General features: G+C 34.2%; 1 protein-coding gene across 1 annotated transcript in view; it reads left to right on the top strand.

Annotated features, from left to right (window-relative positions):
- Positions 1-2,251: 2,251 nt before the first annotated feature.
- Positions 2,252-19,582, top strand: part of LOC140753130 (uncharacterized) — a 487,125-nt gene continuing 469,794 nt past the window's right edge. Inside the window, exon 1 of the mRNA XM_073087528.1 lies at positions 2,252-2,747. Coding sequence (XP_072943629.1) covers positions 2,710-2,747 — 38 coding nt within the window. The 5' untranslated portion in view covers positions 2,252-2,709. The remainder of the gene's footprint in view (positions 2,748-19,582) is intronic.

Raw genomic sequence — 19,582 nt, 5'->3', positions numbered from 1 at the left:
TGTTATTGGGTCGGTAAATTATGAATATATATTTTTTTATTCTTGTATTTATTATACCTTAATTTTTTAGTCATCACTTCTCGAGCTAACTGTTTTGATAACTAATTATTGAAGTAACTGGTAAACCTGGCACTATACTATGTGTAAAACATAACGACCGAACAAATTTAAAATATTTTCAAAGTTTTATAGTTCAAATCTCATTTCAAAGTTAAATATTTTTGTAGTTCACCTTTTATAATAACAGATGTCGCTGTTTGTTCCGAACAACACTTAAAAAAAACATTTTAACAAAAAAATAAAACCGACTTCTATGTCACTACAAAGTAAAAAATAATTGAAATAAATGTTAGTTTAATACATATTTCTGAAGTTGGCGCTCAATATATTTCGTTTGATAATGGCGTAAACAGCGTGTCTAATATGAGCGCCGACTTCAGAAATATGTATTAAACTAACATTTATTTCAATTATTTTTTACTTTGTAGTGACATAGAAGTCGGTTTTATTTTTTTGTTAAATTTTTTTTTTCACCCTTTTTAGTGATGATATGCTAACGTTTGTATTAATATTATGTAAAATTGTATAAAGGTGATCATGAATAAAGGTAAGGTCTAAATTCATACGAATTGGACCCACCCGCTCGCAGGGCGCTTCCGCGCCCTGCTCGCTTAGTTTTATATTGCCTTATAAGTTTCAACCTAACCTAACCAATTCAATACGAAACACTATAGGCGAGGCTACATGCAATTCTATATTGTTTGCAAGGCTAGGTTGGAACAGAAAAGTAAATAAATCAAAACAGGTGGTAAAACTCAGCGAGTGAGTCGGTCCAATTCACCTTAATTCAATAGTTAAGGAAAACTACAGCGTATTTATTAATCATATTTTATATTTGTAAGAAGTAATTGTCAAGTTACTGTTGTTTAGGCCAGCAGTGTCCCTGCGTCTCCAGGATTGAAGACTTTACGGTCAAAGTTATCAGGGTTAAGACCTTGAATTTTCATCCTATGTGTCTGCTTAGCGACGTTAATACATATATGAAAGCACAAAATGGCTAACTCCTGTGGTTTAACTTGGAAGCACACCAGCATTATCAGAGTGAAAGAGTTGAAGATTGTTGATTTTTCATCATATATCTCTGTCTAGCAACTTAATTAAAACAAATGTCTAATCTATATACTTTATATGGGAGGGACCTCTGCATCATAAGGACTGAAGAATTGAAGTTCATATCTTCCATCATATGTCTCTACTCAAAGACCTTATCATATATTCGTAAGCTCCAAATGCCTAACTTGTATGGTTTAGGCAGGAGGCACCTCTGCATTATCAGAGTTGAAGAGTTGAAGGCCAAATTTTCCATCATATATCTCTACCTATCAACCTTATTAAATATCCATAAGTTCCAAATGCCTAACTTGTATGGTTGAGGCAGGAGGCACTTCTGCATTACAAGGTTGAAGAGTTGAAGGTCGAATTTTCCATCATATTATGTTAATCTAGGTACTCAATGTTCATTTAAAGTTTCATGGGAATTGAGTGAGCAGAAGGAAAGTCGTCATAAAATATGTAAAAAGCAGGGGTAGTGATGATGAGTTCCACGCCATTACTTAAGTTCTAATCATCAGAGCATACTAATGATATAGTAGGAAAGTACCGCAACAAAACACCCTTTCATATGAAAAAAAGAAAATTGAAATTGGTTAAGAAATACTCGTGTTATTGAAGTTTATATCGGGAAAGAAAAGAAAGAAATGGGGTTTTTCCAATTTCCCGGGAAAACTGGCGAAAATTTTCAAATTTCCTCGAAATGGGACCCCCTATGAAACTAGCCGCATACAATGGTGTATGAATCATGTCGATCGGTCGCGGCATCGTGAAAAAATCGCCGAACAAACATAAAAAAAAAAAATATATACGGTCGAATTGAGTAACCTCCTCCTTTTTGGAAGTCGGTTAAAAAATAAGAAGCAAGCAAAGTTATTTCATTAGTTGCAAAGTTGCATGGAGGCATTAGATAAAATCACTTAGTTTATTAATAGCGATAGACTAACATCAAAGCAGGTGTAGTACAGGTTCTATTAAAACAACGGAATACCGTCAGATGGCGTAAAATGCTGGCAAGATGGCGCCAAACAAGCAGCTGATCGACCGCACCTGACGCATAGGACCAACCAGTTCTACGACAAGTCGACCAACACTGCTAAGTTTACACAAAAATATTACGACTCAGTCACTTCCCGCGTTCGCGAATGAGCGTACGTGTTTATCATTCATCTTATGCGCTCATAAATCGATTGATAACGAGATGATCGATTCGAGTGCTTTAATTGGATGAGAAATTTTGAAATATTATGTAGCCAGGGTCATCGGTTGCGCAACCGACCCTCTATAAGGATGGTTATAGGATATTATCGATTCTGAAGATGTTGCTTTTAATATGGGACGCTCTCTGTGTCTAGGTCAAACGTAATTTCGGCATGACCTAGTGCAGTATTCTTATCAAAGGTGCAATTATTCTCATGTGATTTCATGTCAATGTACTGAGTATTATTTGTAAGCCAATGACACAGTTGTCATCGTAATCTATTACGGCTGTTACATAAATTGCGTGGGTTCATTTGTTGACTTGTTATTGCAGTGTTAAGTTAACAGAAGTGTGTAGTGTTTGTGTGTGTAACGTTTGGACAAAAAGGATTTGACAACATGTTCGGAGTTTTGATGAAACGCTGGAAACCAAAAAGGTCGGTATTTTAAATATGTCAGATAAGTTACAGTGCTTTTGAATTCTTTGTTATCAGAAGATGATCCCACAGATAAGGCTGCGTGGTCGTTGACTTTGCCTATCACTGTTGATGTTGAAATAAGTACCAAATATGTATTGGACATTGATTAAATTCTAGTTTTGAGTGGGCTTACGACATAATTAATTAAACATTTTATGTGCATGTTTGGGTATGAAAGTAGGATGTAATTTATCTTTTAATTATATTCCAAGACAGGGCTCTAATTAAGAAACTAATAAGAGTTTTAATTATGTTCATGGGAATATGCAACAGATAATAAACATCCAGAAATACAGGTTCATCAGTCATTGCCTCATAACATAACAAACTTACCGAGTAACAACCAACTTGTTATTAAAATATTTATTGATAAATTTAAATAATTTTAGAAGAACTCACTTTAAATAACAAAAAAATAAAACTTGGTCTTTTTGAATATATTTACACAACTAGTTTTGTTTGCAATAAAAAGTGTAATTTAATAAAACTTTTAGAATCTCAGGCTAGATTGTTGTGGTTTTACTGTTTGGAATTACTCGAAATTAAATTTATTTCACTTTTTAGAATATTTTTTTACAAAAATTCATGATTATGTACAAAAATAGGTAACATGTAGGATAAATAAAATACGTAGAATATAAAGAATAAAAAGTACTTAAATAAAAAATGAAACGTTTAATACCTATATTGTATAAATTAAAACTTGTATAGATAAATAGGTAATTGTGTATTTTAAATTTATTCCTTGATGTCATAAAATTAATTAACAAAAACACTAAGTACTACGACTACTTATAATAAGTAGTCGTTCGCGTTTTCTTCCAGTCTCCAGGGAATTTCCTGTCATATTTTTCCGCGTTATTCATTCATTAATCATCGTAGTAATTACAGCGTAAAACAATACGAAGTTTCATAATAATTGCAATTAATAATGCGGTCATTAAGCCTTTAATGTTTTTAAATAATTCAGTATTGAATTGGTTTTAATATATCGTTTACTATCGCAAGAGTAGGTTTTAGTTATCTACTTTTAAGTACTTATATATAAGTTCTATAACTTGTGTAAGTTATATTGGCTAAATAATCAAATAAAAACGTCTTTTATATACATATTACATTTTATAAGATACGTCAAAAATTCAGACTAAACATTGTCTCTGTCATTCTTCCCGCCAAAACAACAAACAAACTTTACGCACTACAGTAATCTACTGACTAATCTACTAAGTGGTCACTGCCGCTATCTAATATTTGTAACTAACTCCACTCCATATAAAACAGGGGATCTACCTGAAGCTGTTCACAGATGCATTGCTACTCCCTATGACTAAGATAGTTGCTTCATATACGTATCCCTTTTTTTGTAATAGTAGCAGACTAGCATGCACTCCACCTGATGGTAAGTGGCTACTGCCGCCCATGGACATATGTAATCAACCCCAAATAGGATTAGATATTCCTACTTGACCTCGACACAGATGCGCCGCTACCCCTGAGGACTAAGCTGGAACGCCTCGGAAATGTCCGTCTCTCTTACCTTCAAAACGGAACACAGCAGCGCCTAACACTGCTGTTATTAGGTAGAAATAGGTGTGGTGGTGGTGCCGCCGGAGTCGAACCACAAAAGATTCTACCACCTTCATCCTAAATTGGGTGTGGTAGTGGTAACAAGGAATCTAATAGAGGAATGATGAGGACGAATTGTCGGAATGATATGAGAGTATTTAACTTGAAACTTTATATGGTAAACATTCGTAAGAAGTAAAATATCATGTAACTGATGTAATTTTATTTCTATTAACATTTGGAAAATCGAACCCCGGACTGTAGCTTATCGTGCTCTACACGATTATTCACGATTATTCACAGCAAAAACAAACGGAATTAAAATGGAAACTAAAATAACGTTTTCAGGTATTGAGTTTTTGCGGCTGAGTCAGCTAATGAGCGGTGTCAGGTTCGAAAAAAGTTAATGCAACTCATACACATTACAGCAGACATACTACTTTTAACATTGCGTTTGCGTTTTGGCGATTGACTCGATGCTACATCATTTGGGCGATTTATTGCGTTCGGTCGCGTAGTAAACGCGCTTTAGCTAGTGTAAGATAATGCCACTGGTACCATTAAACCGTCGGCAATTCGCGTTTTGGCGATTTAAACGATGATGCATCACGTTTTTGCGACTTGCTGCGTTCGCCTTATCAAAATAGCGATTGTATTAACTTCGCGTTTTTCGGGCTCACTTGCTGTGTCGAGCTTCAAGCTGTGTTCGGGATGTAGTATTGGATTCAAAGACATTTAACCATAGTAGTAATAAACTGGACATGGGGAGAAAAGTCACATCCGACTGACTTCCGACTTATTACAAACAACTTATTACAAATTTTTTGTCGTAATTGTCAGACGTTATTTTTTAACTGACATCTAAACAGAGGTTCTGTATTCGTTTGTATATATTTTTTTGTAAAAATCGACAATGTCCGCACTACAGGCATAATGCTTGCATCTAGCTTACGAAAAGCTGCTAAATCGCTGATTTATTCTTAAAGTAGCACGTCTGTTGTGGCCCTTAAACATGAGTATAATGTAACGTTGCTTAGTTCCGAACGTGATTTAATTTAATTTCATTATTACTGTGTTATAATCTAATTATGGGTGGCAAAAAGAATTTGAATTCGCTATTGTACATTTGTACTTATGTAAAGTGACAATTACATGACAGTTTAAAAAGGTTGTTCAAATTGGAATCGGAAAAAACTTAAGTGTTATGTCATGTTAACTTTGTTCATTAGATAAAGGTAAAGGCACAGGTAGGAGGCTGTAACTCATTGCAAATACTTGAATTCTGATAAATTTAAATTTAGTATTCTAGTCACTAGCCCAATTGTTAATTTAGTTATTGTCTCGTTGTACGTGTAATATTTATTTAACCAGTTGAAATGAAAATGAAATGAAATGAAAATTATTTATTGCCAGAATGTAGTGATGGTAAGTGGTGACAAATATTTTATATCTTCTTACATTCTACTATCAAAATAGTGTGCAATGTCAAGTTGATACTACAAATAATATTTTTTAGTTATTTTAGTCAATTATGTACCTATATTAATGTTAAAAATGTTTTATTTAATTTAATTTATTTAAATAACAAGAAAAAAATATGTATGTGAATATAGCAGCTGATTACTATTTTCCTTATACGCAAAGTATTCGCCCAAGTCGGAAAAACATTTATCAAGGAGCCAGTCAGACACTTTATTTTTAAATCTAAAAGAAGTCAATTCTTTAAAATTATTATTATATTATTAGTTTTTAAGTCAGATAAGGGAGAATCGTCATGCAATCATACAATCGAATAAGTAGTTGTTAAGTACTATTTTATTAGTTAATCTAATTCGTAAAGTGTTTAAAATATGTTTTAACGAGATTGTAATTTGTTTGTTATTATGTTTTGTGTCATATATTTATGTGTGTGTGTTGTGTTGGAGAATTACTAAATGCTTATCTGAGCATTAATAATTGTTTATTTTTTCCTATGCGTTGTTATAGTCTACGACACGCACGATTTGTGCGCCAATCTCTTGATTTATGTATGTAGTGTGATGAAGTAACTAATCTTACACCATTAAATAATCCCTTATATAAAGTAAACTTACGTACTTAAAATAAAGTATACATGTTATTTAGTTATTATATCAGAAACAACTGATTCCGTACGCATAAGTAAGTTCATTTAAAACAGAAGTAACATTTAGAAGCGTGATAAACAGACGTTTCTCAATACATAACATTTACTGCGATCGCGGCGTGCGAAATATTTAACTATCCAATGAGGTCATACGCGATATTTACTGTAGGTGAGTCTTATTGCGCACTACAGTTTGAAATGTAAACAAATACACACCACGTTACGATAAATGATATAGTGGGTGATGTTGCAAATTTTTAGAAGATGGCTAAACTTTCATAAACTCTTTCTACACTCACAGCCCTACACTAGGATTCCCTGTGTAGTGGGTGCCATGGACACACACATAGACAAATACACAAACACCCAGACCCATCATTTAGATATCTGTCTGGCCGGGGATCGAACCCAGGACCCTTTGCGCGTCAGACCGGTATGGTGACCGCTCCACCAGGCGGGTCGTCAAACTATTTTACTTTACGTAAAAAAGATATTCATGAACAAATATACTTGTTGTTCAAGATGTTGTTATTTCCGCCTTTTATGTTTCACTGCTGGGCACGGATTCTTTGATATCCTGAAGCAGATTCTAATGCGCTTCTAACGGCTAGAAAACTAGGATTTATGCCTGCTTTTAAAAAAACCAGTAAATACATTATATGTTTATGTTAATAATTCTTTTTTATGAACACCATAATATCAGCACTGCAGTGTGCACAGACCACGCGGTGATCATGTAATTATCGGCAGCTAACAAGAAAGTGCTGACGATACCGACAACGTGTGGAAGGTTACCTCTATTTCTTAGCTGTTTTTGGAGCAGGTCTTCTACCGTTTTTTTTTATAATATAGGAGTAGCAGACGAGCATGCAGTCCACCTGATGGTAAGTGGCTACTGCCGCCCATGGACATCTGTAATCAACCCCAGATAGGATTAAATATTCCTACCTAAGGTCGAGATGCGCCGCTACCTCTGAGGGCTAAGCTGGAACGCCTCGGAAAAGTATGTCTCCCTTCCCACACCCCTCAAAACGGAACATAGCAGCGCCTAACACTGCTGTTATTAGGCAGAAAGAGGTGTGGCGGTGGTGCCGCCGGAGTCGAACCACAAGGGATTCTACCACCTTCTATTATATTCCAGCGCTGCCTCAATGTAGTGACGTTTTGTGAGAAACACCTATTTTTAGTGTAAAGCAGTTCTTGCGTTTCAGTGGACGGATGTTGATGCCAGCTCTGGGCTCAGGTCTGGCCCTTGTGGTTCCGCTTCGAACGCAATACAGCTGCATTCGGTCCCCACACAATATCTGTGGAGCCACGGATACACCAACAGGCCAAATGTAGCTAGCGACGATACCTGATGGGGACAGTCGCCTCGTTATCTGTAATGATTAGAATTGTTGTTACTAATAGCGGGGAGCGCTGCATAAATAGAGCCCCTGCTCTATATGGAGTTGCTTACAGCCTTACAGATATCCATGGACAGTGTTCGTTTTTTACTTCAATTTCTTCAATGATTCCCTGTAGGTACACTATCACTGGGACACAGAATGGAAATTTAAATTCACCATTTATGTATCTACCTGTCCGGGTTTGAACCAGGTACTCTGCGTGTCAGAACCGCTGCACCAGACGTTCTATCAAATAATACTAGTGACCATCTATATATTTTGGATAACATTGCAAATGTTATTGTTCAAAAGGTTGTTATTTTGTAAGAAATTGCAAGAAAATGACAGGCACAATGTGCGGATAGTGGCGTAACTTTAGAAACAATGGTACTATGAATCAATCGATTGGCCAATAATATAGCCAATAGCCCTATTTTTAAGTCTATACTCCTTTTTTATTTCCATTAACGCAAAAAAATCGAGTTATTTCAATAAGTACGACGGAGTTAACCGTAGATTTATAGTAAAAGCGTACTAAAGTAAGAATTTATGCTTATAGCGATGTTCAAATATTATCTAAAATATTGATATCAGCCTGAGAGATGTGCCTCTACCTTTGAGCACTAAGCTGGAATACTCTGGACATGTATATTCTCTTACCACACCTTTCAAACCAGACAGCAGCGCTTAATACTGCACTATTAACTATTAGGCAGAAATGGGTGTGGCGGTGGTGCCGCTGGAGTCGAACTACAGAGGGTTCTACCACCTTCTTAAATGTTTAAGCCAAGCTAGTTGACGACCCTTGTGGCGGAGCGGTCACTATACCGGTCTGTCGCGCAGTCCCGGGTTCGATCTCTGGCCAGACAGAAAATGATGAATTTAAGTTTCTATTTCCGGGTCTGGGTGATTGTGTATTTGTCTCTGTGTGTGTCCATGGCACCCACGATACAGGGAATCCTAGTGTGGGGCTGTAAGTGTAGAAAGCGTTATTTTCATACTTAACACCAATTTTCTTTCATATTAAAAGACCTGGCCGCTTATTCTCCATTAATGAACGCCTTAAATTCTCTTTGTACGTATTAAAATTTCATTGTAACCTTGCCTGATCTTACGACCTGTGTTGTACCTGTAATGCAATGCGGCCAAAGGAGAATTGGCTTTGCTTATTAAAACATAATTCGTTAATTATTATTTCGCTGGAGGCGATGTTTTACGTCAGGCAATATAATGAGATGCATCTATCAATATAAGTCGGTAGGTATACCTATATGAGACAATATGTTTTAATGTGGAAAATATATTCTTTGAGATTATTTTGAAATATTTGACATAGGTAGTGGTGATCAAAATTAACAATAAACACTAAACTAAAACTTACATTTAAAAACAAATTTAATTAGATACCATGGTTAGCGTAGGCATTTTTCATCCATTCCATTACACTCTATGCTTCTTATGGAAGATAACATAAAATGTGTAAATATAGATATACAAGTCTTCTATATTACACATTAATGTGCAAATATAGTAGACTTGTGTATTTAACTTATTGTACGAAATCTAAATAGAATCGAAGTAATAGATACTCGTACATGTGACCTGTCCCGAAGTATAAGTTGGATGGCCTGTAGGAAAATGTCTCTACCTTTTTTCTTTTCGAGGGGGAAACCTTCAAAAGGTACCCGACGACGTGGGAGCGACGCCGGGTTATGTGAGATTTTTACCGCACTAAAACCTCTCCGGTGGCCGTCCTCAGCGCTTGGTGGAGAACTCCGGGATCTCCGACTGAACACAACCGGAGTGAAAATGTGTCTACCTTATGACACCATTATTGTGAAAAGACAGCATTCCACTTCTGTTGTAACTGGTGCCTCAAAGACAAACCAGGAAAGGTTATAAACCTTCAAAACTACTACTATTTTAACATATCCCTAAGAATGTTAGCTCTTGGGAAAGGTCGGAATTTTCTGAATACGTCCGAAGGAATTACGTCGTATCCCATAATTTTATATTTTACACAGGCACGTAATGATAGAGACATAAACATTTACGGCGCGGACCTCTAATCGGGCTTGCGACACGGCCAGCCGCGAGTGTTTGAGCGCTAGGTAAACATAATTCGTTTTGACATCTACGGGCCAATAGGGTTGACACTAACGAGATTTTTTTATTATTTTTTTGTCAGTGTTATAACATTTTCAAAAACAATAAAAATAACAAATAAAACCGACTTCTATGTCACTACAAAGTAAAAAATAATTGAAATAAATTTTGGTTTAGTATATGGTTTTGAAGTCGGTGCTCAATATATTTCGTTGGATTACAGCGTAAACAGCGTGTTAAATATGAGCGGCGCAGTGGTCGCCATACCTTAGTTTCGAACTTTATGATGCAGACCTCTAAATTATGAATTTAGATTCATGTTCTCGGTCTGGGTGTTTTTCACTTCCATATGTACATTTGTATTGTATGTGAGAATGCGGAAAATATTGTTCACTTACTCATAGATTTTATTTGAGAATGCTGCTAATTAAAAATGAATTAAAATTTACCACAGTGTAAAGTAGGTGTACCTAACTATATATAGTTAGGAGTTACTCTATTTTACTGATATCAGCAACCTTACAAGAAGTAGTAGTAGATTGTCTATATATTTAATAATGTACAAATCCATTGGCTCCTAGTCATTTATTTGGCCTTTAAAAAATTAAGAAAAGAAACATAAATTGCCAACCCTATGCAAAGTGAAAGTTACGCGTGACTCCACCGCAGAGCTGTAACAAAGGGATAATGAAGAGCTGCACATCCACGAGCTTACAGCCTCGAGTGCTTGGGTTACACATAGTGGCTGAGTCCTTTATGTCCCACTGTAGGGCTGGATATAGGTTCCCACAAGTGGTGTGGAGTATGTGGGGTATGCTGATCCAATGGTTGATGGAAGTCATGGATAGTAGGAGTATTCGTGGCTCGTACCTATCGGTTTTTAATATATTTATACGGCTTCTGATGAAGTCTGGCTACAACCTTTTTGGGTTGTGCGGTTGTCTCCAAAGATATCGAATGATTAGACAATACTTTACAAGCATCTTGCGATTTATAAAATAAAAAAATTGACCGCTAAATGTAAAATTTATTGTACTTAGTAACATTAAACGTAAAATTGTGTTTTACATCTATTCTAGTAGGTATGTTATTCATTTTTAAAACGAAAATTTCAAGATAATCCACAGAACTCGGTATTCATTTACATTTTTTTTCAGCGAAGTCTACTAAGTGTTAGTAGGAAGAAGAAACTATATTTAATCTTTTTTTTAATCTTAATATTGAACTTGCATTAATTTTCACATTTATATTTTTGTTGGTATTACACTTTGTGTTTGTTGGTACACTTTTTGTATTTTACACTTTTAATTTGGTTTTCGTTTTCAATCGATATTTTTTTTATATTAACATGTGAACACATGTATCGTTGAGCACAACATTCGTTGATAACATATCGTTGATCAAGTGTGTTCTGGCGCCATTTTATCTTTCGCAAACAGATACACGTGAAGAGCGGTTTTGGCCCGATTCTAGTAATCATTGTTGCTTATCAATATAGAGGAAACTTCAATACGATTTGAGATATCAATATTAATAAAATAAAACTATTTTTGCAATAAACAAATAACTTTTTTATTCCCGCTCAAAAATACAACTCTAACGTCAAGCCACCATTTTCTTTTCTTTTTGATCTTAACTCATAAGATCTTATCAGTCAGTGATTATACATATACCTAAACGTCAACTTATTATTACATAAACAACACATCATGAAATTATCCCAAAATAATTACTATAATAAAACTATTTGAATTGTTTTCTAATAATATCATAGGACCTGCTTAATTTATTGATTGTATAACAAAGTTTGTATAAGATAAAAAAGTACGAGATTATAAAAGAACTCCTATATGTATAAAAAACAATTTTGTAGGATTGTTATCTTACATGTAAAACCTCCTGCATCGGCATCTCTCCGGTGAAACTATATCGGTCCTATACCACCTTTCAGTTCTGGTTAAAGAATCGTTTGTAATTTAGTTAATTTTTCATTTCAATCAACTACAATGTAACATCAGAAGGAAAGAAAGAAAAGAACTCATTATGCAATACAATACAAAACTACTTTTGAAGTGGGATTAGGTCCGGAACCTTGGCCGCGCAGCCAATCGCAGGAAATAGGGTCACTACAAATGGGTCGCAATTGTTTCTATAGTTATAGGCCAAGTGCGTGTCGGGCTCGCATTACACCCTGCCCGAATAAGCAGTAATGAGTATGACTGTATGACAAATGTACTTTATTGTTCTTAACCTATTTTTGAGGCCATACTCATATTATGAATATTTAACTCGTATCGAAACTACTCGCATACGTAAGTAAAATGGTATAAAATTAATAATTATAATAATATGTATCAAATTTATTGGGGCTGTGTCTGTTGTTGTGTGGGTTCTTTGGGTGATCATGCAAAAATGCTAAATCGGTTTAAGTAAATCAAGATTTATCATTTTGTTACGATATAATCCGACTTAAATACTGTCGTATTATGCTTCAGTAATATACGTTCAGCAGAAATTGTGAATCAGTTCAATCAGTTCAATCAGAATCAGTCAGACCCGTCTGAATCGTACTCTACCTTACACGCAGTAGGTCAATGAAAACTGTTTATTTGTCTTTATTCACGCGAATTTGATTTGAAAAAAAGATACAGAACCACCGATTTTTGAAATCACGCGTAGGTAGTCGCAAAAAAGTGGTAAAAATAAATAGCAATAAAGTCCACGTTTCACATGCTATAAAGACGCAATAAAATGATTTCTAATTTGACGATATCATTAGCTTAACCCGGCGAGCGCGGCGTTCTCCGGGTTAATCTACGAGTATTTCTCAGCGCTGCCCCTAGCGGCCACCTGTGGAGATTTTAATTCCAAATTGGCCCTCTATTTTTCTTAAAAAGGATATCCCTCACCAGCCGAGTAGAGTACAAAATCAATTAATTCGCTTTACACTTAAACGAAACCGAATTACTTTAAAGTCATGCGGGTGAAGTCGCAGGAAAACTATAATAAAGAAATAAATAACAATTTATAATTAACACATCAAATTTCGAAACGTTTGACATGCTATAAAGATGCAATAAAATAAAATAATTTCTAATTTGACGATATCATTAGCTTAACCCGGCGGGCGCGGCGTTCTCCGGGTTAATCTATTTCTCAGCGCTGCCCCCTGGCGGCCACCTGTGGAGACTTTAATTCGAAATTGGCCCTCTATTTGTAATGCTCACAGCCTTAGAACTTCACGCTGGGTGGTCACCCCACGATCTGTTATTTTATTTTAAACTAGCAGAACCCGCGGCTTCGCCCGCGTAAAAAAATATGATATGATATACAAATAACTGTAATCATAAATTGGTAAATAAATAACCTTTAACAATTTTAACGATTAAGTAGTATTCATATTTTATTAATAAAAGCTTTATTTTTTCGTCACTGTGTACCTAAATTGGTCAAGCTTTCTTCAGAAACATACACTAAAACTCTAATTATTGGACCTTAATTAAACTTTCTTTAAAATATAAGTATCATGTAGGATACAATAATTATTACTTACACTATTCCATAGGAACCGTCCATGTTATATGGGGCCTTACATACAGTGGTGCTATCCAGGGTCGCTGTCTGGGCGATTAGAGCCGCCCGCAACTCCGGAAGTCCCCCTTTAGTCTCGTATGAGAGGCAGAGGATACTGTAGCCCTGTTCTAACCCAAAATCTTAATCCAAGGTCTATGTGTCTACCACATTACCATCACTAATCCACGCATAACCACAACCATACCCCACGGCAGGACAAAATGTTGGCACGCAGTGTGTCCAAAATAATTGCGATGTACCTAATCAGTATACCAAAATGTAGGCAAATTTGAATAAAATTACCCATTATCATATATGAAATCTGCACCCGTCCACGTTGTCGTGTATTTGTCTGAATAGACGTTATCTGAAATTTCACGTTTCTAACTTCGAAACTAAAAGATTCCCGTATACATACATATAACACTACACCCTAACGGGGTTGATTATTGAGTTGCTAAAATGCTGAAACAGATGTGTAAACAGAAAAGCATAATGCAAACACCCTTTTATAGCCGTCTTAAGGGTTGATATAAAAAAAACAGTGACCCAGATGTTTCATTGAGTCTAATGATAATTTTTCATAGTGGTTGCTTCCAAATTAACGGATTATAAATTAAGTTCCAACCCCTATTTAACGACCTTAAGGGTTGATTTTAAAAAAATGGAAAAATAACTGATATCTTATTTACAACCTGAAAGCAAAATACCAATTTTCATAGACTTTGCTTCATACTTCTAAACAAACTTTCAACCCCTATATTACCCACTTAGGGGTAGATTTTTCGATAAATGGTGTTAGAAAATTTCTATCATTCCCAACCAGAAAGCCAATTGCCAATTTTTACAGTCCTTGCTTCCAAATAAACGGTTTTTAAAATAAAGTTCCATCCCCTACTAAACGTCCTTAAGGGTTAATTTTTCAAAAACGATGAAGTAGGTGTTCTATTATTTTCAATCAGAAAGCATAATATTAAATTACATATACTTTGCTCTAAAACTTGCGAACTTCTAAACGAAATTTCTATCCCTATTTTATCCTCTTAAGGGTAGATTTTCCATAAACGTTGTTAAAGAAGATGTATTATTTTGTACCAGAAAGCTAAATCCTATTTTTACAGTCCTTGTTTCCAAATAAACGGATTTTAAAATAAAATTCCATCCGCTATTAAACAACCTTAAGGGTTGATTAATAGGGGATGGAATAAAAAAAACTGTGAAAATAGGTGTCCTATTATTTTCAATCAGAAAGCCTAATAACAATTTTCATAGACTTTGCTTAAAAAGCTGCGGACTTCTAAACGAAGTTTCCACCCCTATTTTACCTTTTTAAGGGTAGATTTTCCATAAACGGTGTTAAATAAGCTCTATTATTTTGAACCAGAAAGCTAAATGCTATTTTTACAATCCTTGTTTCAAAATTAACGGATTTTCAAATAAAGTTCTATCCCCTATTAATCGAACTTAAGGGTTGATTTTCCAAAAATGGTAAAATAAGTGTTCTATTATTTTCAATCAGAAAGCTGAATACCAATTTTCATAGACTTTGTTTCAAAATCTGCGTTCTTCCCAACAAACTTTCAACCCCTATTTTAAGGGTAGATTTTCCATTAATATTGTTAAAAAGGTTCTATTATTTCCCACAGGAAAGCCAAATGCAAGTTTTTATAGTTCTTGCTTCCGAATTAATGGACTTTGAAATAAAATTCCAACCCCCATTTAACGACCTTAAGGGATGATTTTCCAAAAACAATGAAAAAGGTGTTTAGTTACTTTCCATCGAAAACCCAAATACCGATTTTCGTACAGTTTACATTCAAACTGGGGGACTTTCATACAAACTTACAACCCTTATTTAACCTAAATAAGGATTGATTTTCCAAAAACAATGAAATACGTGTTTAATTATTTTCTACCAAGAAGCTAAATACAAATTTTCATAGAGATTAGATCAAAACTGGGGGATTTTCATACAAACTTACAACCCTTATTTAACCCACATAAGGGTTGATTTTCCATAAACAGTAGAATTAAAGTTCCACTATATCTAACCAGTAGAGCAATGGCTAACTTTCTTAGTGCTGGCTTTTAAATTGGAAAATTTTAAAATAAGCTGACAACCCTTATTTTACCAACTTAAGGGTAGATTTTCCAAAAATGGTGAAATAGGTATTTAATTATTTTTAATTGAAAACCCAAATACCGATTTTCATAGAGTTTACATCAAAACTGTGGTAATTTCATACGAACATACAACCCTTATTTAACCCACATAGGGGTTGATTTTTCAAAAACGGTAGAACCAAAGTTCTATTATATTTAACCACTAAAGCAATGGCTAACTTTCATAGTGCTAGCTTCCAAAATGGCAAAATTTAAAATAAGCTGTCCACCCCTATTTAACCACCTTTAGGGTTGATTTTTGAAAAACCCTTAGATTAGATTTTTATAACTTTAAATCAGAAAGCTAAATACCAATTTCCATCCAGTTTGCTTTAAAACTGACGGACTTTCATACTAACTTTCAACCCCCATTTAACCCCCTTAACGGTGGAATATCAAAAAATCCGTTCTTAGTGCGCATCTACATTATAAAATCAAGCTATATTTCAAATTTCCTGATTGTAGCTTCAGTAGTTTGGTCAAAACCTTGATTAATACGTTTTGAACGTGAGTATCTTTTCGCTTTTATATATATAGATAGATATCATTACGTTATGTAGGGTTATAGTTTGAGTATACGGTGTGTTTATATGAATAAATGTTTTTATATCTCTGCAACAATGTGTAACTGTTTTTGTGGAAAATATTATGATTTTTCAAAAGTTATCATAGTTAGTAGTAAGAAGAAATGTTATGCATTCTTTCTATAATTAGGTACAGGGTTTTATTTACTTTTATATCTCTTGAAAAGTTGAGTGATACTCCTTGGTATATTGCCAAGGGCACGATTTGTCTTTATTATAAATAGGGATTTTTTATTATAAATTTATATACCTATATATTTTCAGTGTTCGTTTTGTGCCCTCTGGTGACACGAAACTTTAATAGTCCGAATAACGAAAACGTTTCCAAAATTCATTATTACTTTATTTAAAATTATTTTGCATTAAGCCAATAAATTAACATACATTATCCAACTTATGTACAATAATTTACAAGAAATACAATTATACAATTACTCTACATTCTTTTACTCAAAAAATATGGTTAAAGAGAGATCATTTTAAAGTAAATACTCCTTAAATTTATAAAACACTGCACCGTATGTATCGATGGCATACCTTATAAGTCTTTGTATACATTCTATGCAAGCAACATTGTAGTAAGTCGTATTCTATGTTAGATGCATTACGTTTTTAGTCTCGCATGCATGATTGCATGCGCCCGGGGCGGAGCGAATAGTTATGTTACGTTCCACTAAAGAGTAATATTGATAATGACGTTTTAAAAATTTGTGCCTTTTCAGAGTACTATGTACAGTCACGAGCATAAATATATGACTATGGGCAGATTAGCAAAAATATCTGACCCATGCACGAGTTCAGTAATATCTGCCTGCAAGAACGCAGCAAAAATATCTGACATTAATAGTCAGCAAAAATATGTGATGATAACGTTGATCAAATAATTGTGACCACCTTACGAAGCAAAAATATGTGACAATATGAATCTATTCACTTTTGTTATTCCGGCTCAAAATACAACTCGAACGTCAAGCCGCGTTCTTTTTCTTTTTTATGCTAAGTCATAGAATCGTATCAGCCAGTGACTTTATAAATAAGAACTTATTATTATAAAAATAATACAAAATAATTAATTAAAATAATACTAAGTAAAATAAAAAAAATGAATAGTTTTCTAATAATACACTTTCAAACAATTCCGAAACGTTACACGGCAGCGTTGGATAAAAAAATCTACTACCCACTTTTTAACGATAAAAATATATCAAAGCGATATCAAAAACATACAACCTATTTCTCCGATAATATTGTCAATTGTAGGACTTGGTGTTGCTAATATAAATAATTAAAGTTACATGTATCAAATAACTAACTAACTAACTTCTTTTTTATATTTTTTGTTTTAGCAGAATATTCGTGACCATTTTAGTTTAATAATATATAAGCTACTAGTTTTTGCCCGCGGCTTCGGCCGCGTTTAAAAGAAAATAATATAAGATACTAATATACATAAAACTGCAAATTCGTACCTTCAACTTTGCTAAAGATCATCACTTGATCAAATGCATAGTTTACGATTGAATCCTTACTAATATCGATTAAAATAATCGATGATTTGGGTTCCAAAATATCGATTCTATTTTCGTAGTTCCCGTGGGATTTCCAGGATCAAGACTATCCTATGTCCCTTCTCGGGTCTCAGACTATCTTTGTACAAAATTTAATTAAAATCGGTTCAGTGGTTTGGGCGTGAAGAAGAGACAACCAGACAGACAGAGTTACTTTCGGATTTATAATATTAGTAAGAAAAGAATATTGTAAAAGTCGTTAGGGCATATTATTTTTGTTGTATACAGGGTGAAATTGAAGTTTTCCTATAATTTGTCATTTAATCCTAGAATTTAATCCGTATAAGGGACACTATCCGATAGTGGAATAATATAAGGTGTGTATTTTTTTTTTCAAAATGAACTCGTGCGATTCCCGTATAGGGATATTTTAAATAATTCGCCAAGTACGAGTCAAAATCGCACATGGAGGCTTCCGTACCACCAGATGCTTACTATTTTATAAAAATAAGTAAATTACTTATTTTACGTTTCCATTTTTACCCTTTGGGTACGGACCCCTAAGAACTAATAATGCAGTATTAGATTTTTTTTTATCAAGATCGGTTTCCTAACTCCTTTTAGCATTATTCGCTAATCCTTATAGATTCGGATTTGGAAAACTCACCCTGTTAAAATACATTAATTATCCTGTCTTTGTCTTTAGCCCTGTTTTTTTCTTACGTAAATAAAAAAAATATGAGAAAATATTTTTACGTGTTTTTTTGCTCATATTCTTTCTCCGGCAAAATAAATTGGCCCCTTTGATAGGTATATATATTTATATATACCGTAGGTTGATATATTTACATCAAAGATATTTATAAATTATGTCAGATATTATTGCACTTAGTTGACGTCACATGTCACAATTATTTGATCAACGTTATCATCACATATTTTTGCTGCCTATAAATGTCAGATATTTTTGCTGCGTTCCTGCAGGCATATATTATTGAACTCGTTATTGGGTCACATATTTTTGCTGATCTGCCCATAGTCATATATTTATGCTCGTGACTGTACATGGTTTTATTTATATAAAAAAGGAACATGTTAGTTAATGTTCAGTGTCAGTAAAAGTATTTAATAATTTAATTAAATCATAGAAGAAATATGATTGAAGCTCTACCTAGGATTAACAAGACATAGTTGTACTGTTAAGGATATTCCTCTGACGACTTATTTAGAATGTTAGAACGCCTATATTAAAACTATCCGCCTTCAAAATCTTTCAATTAGAACCCAGCATTTGACACTGCTATGAATAGTGCCGCTGGAATCGAACCACGAAAGATTTGAACCTTCAAAGTGATAGATTTAGAATGTATGTTTAAGCCTTATACATTACAAACCCTTGGCTTTTTTATGAAACATAGATTATTTTAGTGATCTCAATAATTAATTCAAAAATAGGTACTTCTTTTTCAAATCCACTCTCCAGTGGCGCTGTTCAAACGTAAATTGCTGCGAGGATCTTACAATTTAATAAATAGACAATTTGCAACCCTTCGCCGGGGTAATCGAGTGACAATCATTATTGTCGGAGTTAATGAGGTTATTCAACTTGGTATTGAGTTATGTTGGAGGTAGTTGAACTTTTTGTTTACACCGCACTATGTATGAACCCTTCATAGAATTTAAGCGTAGGGTAGCAAATTTAATAATTATTAAAAATTGTAAAGTCCTTACATTAGTAGTTCGACTGATGTGGCCTGCTGTCATCATGGTGATGGGAAAT

Source organism: Epargyreus clarus, unplaced genomic scaffold, assembly GCF_041222505.1.
Source record: "Epargyreus clarus isolate Ecla_fem2 unplaced genomic scaffold, WU_Ecla_fem_2.2 ptg000026l, whole genome shotgun sequence".
Classification (NCBI taxonomy): domain Eukaryota; kingdom Metazoa; phylum Arthropoda; class Insecta; order Lepidoptera; family Hesperiidae; genus Epargyreus; species Epargyreus clarus.
Note: the sequence above shows the minus strand (reverse complement) of the source record. Positions and strands in the feature narration are given on the sequence as shown.